At 37.4% G+C, this 8800-nt stretch overlaps 1 protein-coding gene across 1 annotated transcript; it reads right to left on the reverse strand.

Moving 5' to 3' along the window:
- Positions 1 to 464: 464 nt before the first annotated feature.
- LOC306761201 (calpain-5-like) lies at positions 465 to 8458 on the reverse strand (the record flags this gene model as incomplete). Its single annotated transcript, XM_079247304.1, has 12 exons — positions 465 to 765; positions 1549 to 1685; positions 1787 to 1908; positions 2376 to 2578; positions 5526 to 5648; positions 5747 to 5942; positions 6038 to 6115; positions 6385 to 6575; positions 6656 to 6848; positions 7173 to 7381; positions 7985 to 8116; positions 8294 to 8458. The coding sequence occupies 12 exons, from the start codon at positions 8456 to 8458 to the stop codon at positions 583 to 585; spliced, it is 1932 nt and encodes a 643-aa protein (XP_079103430.1). The 3' UTR covers positions 465 to 582.
- Positions 8459 to 8800: the final 342 nt, after the last annotated feature.

Raw genomic sequence — 8800 nt, forward strand, 5'->3', positions numbered from 1 at the left:
TTTGAATTGTGCATGGCTGTGTCTTGAGTGTAAAAAAAAAAAAGAGAAAAAAAAAATTCAAAATACTGCAGTGTGGGAACGGGACTGAAATAAAAAGAGGAGGAAAACCAGAGATGTGGAAGTGGTTTGTCTTAAAATGAGTTTCTTTTTATTTTATTGTACTTGTAAACATTTTGCAGTTGATAATAATTTACTTTAAACATGATCATCATCCGGCAGAATAAAGAAACAGACCATACATGTATGATGATTTGTTCATACAGCAGCTTTCTCCGAATAAAGATGCCTGTACTGATTATGATTTTTATAAGTGGCAGCGTTACAGTATAGTTTCATAACATAAGACCTTAATTAAAATATCAGTATAAAATACATGATTTGAGTTATATAAAGCAGATTTGAAGAGGAACAAAAGTCATATAAAACACTGAAATACAATTTCAAGATACTATGTTGTCCAAAACTGTCTTTTTCGCCCCACCAGATGTTGATAAAATGCCCTGATATTAAAACAACGGCTAAATAATGTTGCCGTTTCTGATAAGTCTCACAACATGTTAATTCAGTCGTGTCAGGGGGAGGTCACATGGCGGTCAGCTGAGCTGCAGTGATGACCCTCAGACTGATGGTACCTGGCATCTCATCAGCCATCTGCCGGCCACTCTTCCTCAGCTGAAGTCTCTGAGGGTCCATGCTGTCCTTCAGCCCCGCCGACAAAACAACTTGGCCCATGAATTCATCCTTCACAGCATTGCTGTTCCACACCTGGAGGAAGACCAGAGTAGTTCATTTAAGTCTTTTTGTTTAATTTTAGGCTTCTGGTGGAAACCTCACCTCTGTCTTCTTTGGGGGGGGGACACTTGAGATTTGTTATGATGTGTAAATGTAAGTTTTAACTGATGAAGAATAAATTAACATGGCATATAGCTATGCTGCGAAAAGTGTCAAATACTAATACCCCTTTGGAATGAGGCAGCTGTAGCTCTACACCTCCATTAAACCACAGCTTTTCTTTGCAAATGCCACGTCTGATATAGTAAACCAGAACAAAATGCAAAGAGTTCAAGCAAGACCTAAAAAATGGCCATTTTGGGACAGTTCTGAATTAAACAACACGTTTATCGTCATAGAATTTGGTGTTTTCGGTGAATGCAGAGGAAAATGATTTAATTCAATTGAATGCAGAGAAGAACTGGACGTGTGTGATATTTTAATGTGACATGACAATTGGTCACAGTAAATTTTAAGATGATGTATAGTCTCCTTAATTGCAGAATATTGCTGTGGTAGTGGTCTAGCATGCAAAGTGGGTCTTTGAAGCAACACCTACAATTACCCCGATGTGTTAATTAGCATGTGAGAGTGATATGAGAGAAATGAATGTAATATCAATAGTATGTGAATAAGGTTTTTACTTTTCAGCAAGACCAGAGAAGTGATCTGTTTTATAATTAATGTGTTAATCAGATTTTATTAATGAGTTTGGAATGACCCCAGCAATCCCTTCACACACCCACTGACTAACATCAGGAAAGCTTTAGACCTTACCTCCACAGTTATGGATTTTCCAGGCTTTTTCCTGTAGAAAATAGCGCTGGTTGCAAACTCTGCTTGCAGAGTGTCCTTAAAGATGGGGGACTTCACCGATCGGCCCTCACAGGATATCATCACGTAGGGGTCAGCACCTGCATGAAGAGGATTGCAGAGTCTTTTGGGTGATTTAAATTCACCAGTTTGAATTATAGGCTTGTGTTATAAAGTTTAGTGCTTGAAGAGGTTGTCTAACCTCCTTGGGTGTCCTGGTTCTGCAGCCCTTCAGCGCTGTGAACGTAGACGTGAGAAACAACTTGTGGGTATCCCAGAAATGAACTCCAGCATTTTATCTTTGGTTTGTCCTCTGTCAGTTCCCTGTGGGAGCATATGAGAGGAAAGGAGAAGGGTAGAAGTTAAATTCCTTCACATTCTCAGCATCTCATCAAAATGAGTCAAACATGTGATGCTTTCCTCAAAAGCCCAGCATTGGTTTAGCTTAGCTGGATTACATTTGATTTGATTCTGTTTGGTTTTAAAAGAAAATCATAAGCCAAACAAAATCTAGGGCCAAGATAAAGCAGGAAGAGAGAGATCTTACTTCATAAAAGATTTAATGTAATAGTTTTGCTCTCCAGACTACAAGTGTGGGAGTTTTTCTTGGAAATGACGCATTCATCAGTCTGAATTTAGCTGTTTTCCCTCAGGTGTAATTATTTGACAATGAATATTTTACTTCTGTCTGAAAACATTAAGAATAACCAAGCATCTGATTAAACACGGATTCAGCTTCATGTTGTCCCTATCATTGCTTTTATAAGTATCTTTTATCAGCAGTGTCGTACCTGCAGTTTGAGTCCACATCAGTGAAAACCCTTAGCATGTAGTCTCCCAGCATCAGAGGCTTGAAGGTGCTGGGGATGATGACGTATCGACCCTGAGGTAGGGTGCACCTCAAAAACACTGTCCGAGCATTGATGTAGATGGAGGTCGCTACAGATTTCTGCGTCAGGATATCATGCATTCGATATTTCCTGTTTTGTTCCACCTGGAAAAGAATTTGTGGTTACACCATCCAGTTATGGATGATCACAAAACATAACATGTTTCGTCAAATACTTAATCTGAACTGACCAGTCCTACTCCATTATAACTGGGAGTCAGTTAATGGTTCATTTTCTCCACTGTACTCATTAGTAGATGCTGTAGTGACTAAGATTAGAAAAATCAGAGGAAAGCTTTACTTTTGTTAAATGTTAAATGATTAAAACACTAAACCATTAATTAAAAATGCACTTTATTGTCATAATCTGGCTCTGGCTGCTGTATGGTTTCTCCATCTTTCTCTGAGGCTTCAGGAAGGGTGAGCAGGCTTCCAGTTTCAGCCAGACAAACCTGTTTTCATCTACCTCATCTCTAGCTGTGTAAAGAGACTATCTTAAGCTTTTTTCTCTGCGAGGTCATCAGATGGAGTAAAAGGTTTTCAGACTTTTAGAAGCCTGTCCTGTCCTGTTTTGACAATGCATGCTTACTTGCCTACTTTCTTGCTTGCTTTCTTTTGGCTCTTCTGTGTTTTTTTTTTTTTTCCTGGAAGTGCTCTCCTCACAATCACAAGACTGCTTGTCCTCCATTGCTCACCTCCTCTGTGTCTGTGTGGGTACATCAGCAGCCTTTCTTCCATCCCTTTCTTCAAAGGACTATTTTTTGGGGGCTTTCTACAGTATAAACATGTTAAAAAAAACAAACAAAAAAAAAACAAACAAAAAAACCCCACCTAAATTTGCTATAATAGTTCTGCTTTTTCATCATCAACATCATTTTTATATATTCTAACTTTAAGGATCTAATTTTGACAAATAAAGTACTTTTACATGTTCTTTTTTTTAGGCACATTTAAATCATGTAAACATTTATTGTCACTATAAAAGGATTTAAATGCAGGAATCTCAAATGTTTGTTCAACAAATCCAACATAAATTGTGAGACAGAGAAGTCTGTTCAGTTTCATTCACACTGCCACCTGCTGGTGGAATGAGGGACATCCAAGTTCCTTACTGGTGGGATTACTGCAGGAATACTTTTCAGAAATCTGTAGTTCTTGTGTTGGTATGAATAGTCTGCCATTGTTTATTTTTGTTTGTCTGTTTGTTTGTTTTAGGTTTTTTTAAGGAAACCTCTAAAATGGGGTCACCAGGGTGTAACCCACCACCGCAATAAATTTAAATGGGGTGGAAAAAGATGGATGATGGATGAGGGAAATTATAGTGTTGTGAGTGTGAACTATAAAAACTTGCGTTAAATTTTGATTAAGTTTATATGACTGGAAATTTGATTAAAAACCACTGGTAACTGTATGACTTGGATGAGTATATTTGTTGATTATTATCATAAATCTCAAACAGCAAAAGAAAAAGAAAAAAGGCCCTTGACTTATTAATGACCATGAACGATAAGGTCTCAGAATACTAGAAAGCACAGTCTGGAGTCTGTCAGTTGAACAAGGAGGGTACGTGATGCACAATAAGGGTCAAATAGAGGGTAACATTTTGGCAAGATATCTACACACAGCTTGTTTTATGTTTCTATTTTTTTAGCCTCAGACTCTCAGAGTCAGCTCAGTGTTTATTGCTGTCCAGAATGTAGCACATTTAGCAGCACCACTGCCAGCGTGATAAGGGTGTATGGTGTGTGTTTGAACTTGGCCAGATCTCTGACAACCAAAAACCCTAGTGGGAAATGTGACATCAGCTTTGCTGAAGATAGCTGCATGGTCTCATGTGGATGTGACAATGTAATTATATAATACTGGATTAAAAAAAAAAAACATATATATATAAACTCTAAATGCTATTATTAAAGGGGAAAATAATCAGTCACAGACAAATTACCTCACAAGGTTTGTATTTTAGCTTTCCGTGAGATTGGGGCTTCCTACTTTCCTTACAGCTTACTGTATGACTGAGAGAATGTTAATTTGCTGCTCTCTCTTTTTTTCTTTAGCAACTGTCCAACTACATTTTTCATAAGAAAAATAATGTCTATACAACTCCTGAAATACAAAACAAGCATCTGCACCTTTGTGTCCGCAATGCTGTTCAATTTAAAACACTCTTTGTGTTCACTAACAACTTGCTGAAAAGGTTTGTTTAACTTTTGATAAAACACTCAAATAAAGTCTGCCTGTCATTTATGTTTCTAAACTATTTAACAAATAAGAGGAAAACTGAAGCTGAGCCAAATGTTTTCACCATAATGTAAGCCTGAATCGCCTGAAATTATCCTGATTTTTCTCCAAAATAAACTGACCTTCGGTTGATGTCTTCATTGCAGAGGGAACACATTTCCCACTTAGTCGGAGAGTGATCACACAGTGTTTCACACAAACATCATACAGTTTGGCAAGGTGAATTTATGTGTATAGCGCATTTTATATACAAGACATACTAATGTTCAATGCCCTGATGTATTGCAAGTCTTTTGATACTTGTTGAAAATTTGCCAAACATGGAGAAATTTCATATTTAATTGACCAAACTGCAAACACTGCATTACTTGTCATCAGTGCTGATGTTTAAAGCGAACTAAATCCTATGTTTTGTTTTGTTATTTTAATCTTTTTTTTTTAAAAATGCACTTTATTTATTCATTTATTTATTACATTTTTATTTGTTTGTTTAATTAACAAAATGGAATATTGGTTCTTAACTTTAAAAAGAATATTTTGTTGTATATGCTGTGTCTTTATAAAAATCTGTTTTTATTAATTCCAAATATGTCTCTTTTCTCAGTTCAGTTTTTCTTAAGTAGTTTGGAGCTGGGGAAAGCTGGGTTGGAATATATTATTTTCATTGCTATTTTTTTCACTCTGTAAAATATGTATGCTGTTTTCCCATCTAGTAAACAACTAATACGCAGTAGTTTAATTTGACAACATCTCCTCTGCTCCTGAATGAACAAGTCCTTCTTTTGATTTATTTATCAAAGTGAAAATTTACCTTTAAGATGCTAAAGCCAATGCTGAGGTTTTCTCCTTGACCAGTTTTTCTATGTATCTTCTTGTCTCTCTGTTGCAGTGAAAACAAGACCTCATTCGCCTCTTTGGTAACATCAAACATGTACTGTGAAAGAAGTTGATAAGGACAGAGTATATATGAGTATAAATGTGTACATGAAGGCAGATGATAAGAGTTGGGGATGCAACCCTAGTCTGCAGCACCTGCGGGTTCTGCAGGAATGTCTGCCTGTTGTTAGCACATCCACCACAGCGGTTTAGCAGCGGCTCTGCGTTTTTGGTCCAGCTCCCAAAGTGCACAACCTCGTGCCACATTTTCTCAAGGCTTATCAGTGAAGTATTGATAAGACGACAAACGTCTGCATCTGTGAAGAACTTGCACCAGTCTGTGAATGACATCCTTTGGATGGCGCATAAATTATTACTTAGTGCTCAGCAACAGAAGATAAACTTAACAGATGGTGTTTGATGATTAGGAGGATCTTTTACACTTACCAGAACTCTCCATCATCCTCCACGGTGATGCCAAGGTTGCCCCTCTCTGTGTTGCCAACCTGGGTCCATTCCTCAGAGCTAATAAAGAAGTAAATCTGGTTAATGCACTAATAAAGTGATAGAAGACAAAAAGAAAATAACTTTACCAAATGACCTGTGCACAAAACTGTGCTACATTCTTCTCTCTTTACCAAACTTTGGTCATATAAACCAAAAGACAACATATCTGAACATTTGTAAATGGTCAGATATATTGGATAAATATATCCAATATATGGATAAATGGTCTCATATGAGAGGTTCTAAAGTCATAACACAAATGTTTTTCCTAAATGCTTCCTTCTCACCTGTCACTCCAGGCGCCCTTCCACTCTATCTTGCCCCATGGGTTTCTCATGCGGATCAGAGGAATGGTTTCATTTTTGAAGTAAGCTATCAGCCCGTGACCCAAACGCACACGCTTTACTGCAGTAACTGAGTAAGCATGGCCTTTTACCAGCCCATTTTCCATCATGTTCTCGATTTCATGAGGCTGTGCCTATAAAAATTTGCAAAAGAAATATTTGCTTTATCAGTGTATTTTATAAGCAAAACCAAGTAAGCTGGAAAAGCACAGACCTTGATGGAGCAGCTGATGATTCCTCCTCGATCATACACCTTGAACAGATCATCAAACAGCCGGTCTTGTTTTTCCTGGTCCTTATAGAAAGCCTCTGCCTCCAGGTTGATGGTTTCAGCCACAGCTCCACTGAAATCCACCACAGCGTCTCCTGTGTTTCCCCCATCCAGGGACTCATAGCAGCCAAAGAGCCTGGACGCAGTGGGAGCGGGGATATTTAGTGGAAGTCTTCCAAACTTCTTGATTTATGCAAACCATCTCATTGGCATTAGACTATAATTATCTGCAATAAAAACTGACTTTTTATAAAACTTTTGAAATCTGACTTGCATCATGCATTTAAAGTATAAATAGCTGCTTTATGATAGCATTTAATAAAATGTATTGATATAAGTAAAATAAGAGATGATTAAATATTTTCATGATATTGGCATTAAAGAAAACATTTCCGTATCAGCTACACATAACAAAAAATCTTTTTATTCACGTGGGAAAATGTAGTTTAAGATGTTTTACTTGGCGTAGGCCTTTTCCAGAAGAGCACTCCAGAATTCATTGTTTTGTTTTGAGTGGCAGTAGATGAGCTGTCCATTGATAGTTGGCAGTCGGTCGTCCACCACCACGTCTATCCACTCCCCAAAGATCCAGAACTGGAAGTGAAAGATCCCAGCATAGTTTTGAGGGTAACTGGGATCCCATTCCTGCTCTTTCCAGTTAGGAATGACCTAAAAAATACACAACACACACACAATCAAACAACTATGGATCTGAAATAGACAGCACATAGCTTGTATTGCAGCAGATTTAGAATACATTACGGTAAAATATCAGTCAAACTAGAGTGACTTGACAAAATAAAACAGGCATTGGTTCAAAGGTCCATGAAAATTTTAATCACATCAGTGGAACGTTTTCACTGCAGTTTTCTGTGCAGTTTTAAAGTGGAAGAAATGTGCTCATGTCAGATAAAAGTGATTTTCAAAGAGTAACACTGACCTTAAGTTTAGTTTTATTCTCTGAGCAGGAATGGAAAACAACAGTGCATCTGTTGCACATGTTTAACACACACTAACAAGGTTCATTAGATCCTTTTCTTGTTTTTTTACATGATTTATTGGAGTTTCTGTTTTATGATTATGCTTTATATGGTCACATACCATGTAAAATATTGTTTTGTTGTTATTCATGTTGGCTTTTTTTTTTTTTTTTTACATGCAGCTGATACCTCACTATTTGTTGTGCTTAAAAGAAAGCAAAAATGAAATTTGATTATCCAAACTTAAATAGACCATTTTCAAATTCAGGATAAATAGACCAGGTAAACTCACCTTCTTCCAGAGATTTGGTTTTAAAGCCAAGCAGGAGCAGGCTGCGACAAACCAGCAGTTTCCCACTTCGCCTTGGTTCAGGTCGTGGGAACTGATGCCCTCCACAAACAGATGAGGGGATTCAGTTATTTCCTACAATACAACATGATAATGAAGTATTTATAAGACAATATCACAAAAAAAGGAGATAAAATTTTTAATTTACTTGAGAAATTTATGATATATGAGAAATAGCCAGTCTAACATATGCAGTGTTTCTATTGCTGATAGAGTAAGGAAGGACTACAATCACTGCTTAGTGCTGCTTACCCCTGGTCGTTTCCATTCCACTGTGCCAGGAGGTGGCTTACTATAAAAAACTGATGAATTGATAGCTGGAAACTCTGGATCCTCAAACAGTTTCTTGTTTTTGATGCAGTCCCTCTTCAGATCAGCATAGAGCTGGTTTTTGTACGGGGTAGTAGAGGAAAACATGGTTCCAACGCTGAAGCCGCACAGCTGCTGATTGAAGACAGACAGCAGATGATTTCAGTCTTCATAAATGGACAAAATCTCTCTGGAAACTTTGACTGTGAACATTTTTGGGAAAAATTACTGATGAGACGCTGTAAACGTCTGCACCGCTTTATTTACATATCACAGCAGAGCGATCCATGACCTCAGATCCCTGTGGACGGTCTGAATTTACTGGTGAGCATCCAGTTTATAGTCAGATGAAAAATGTTACTTGTGACTTTGAAAATCTGAAATGACCATCATCCCTAAAATTAGACTGTGAGTATGCATAACAACTGATTTCAAAGAAAAGAGTTTTTT

This window comes from Telmatherina bonti (assembly GCF_933228915.1).
Source record: "Telmatherina bonti genome assembly, chromosome: 10".
NCBI lineage: Eukaryota > Metazoa > Chordata > Actinopteri > Atheriniformes > Telmatherinidae > Telmatherina > Telmatherina bonti.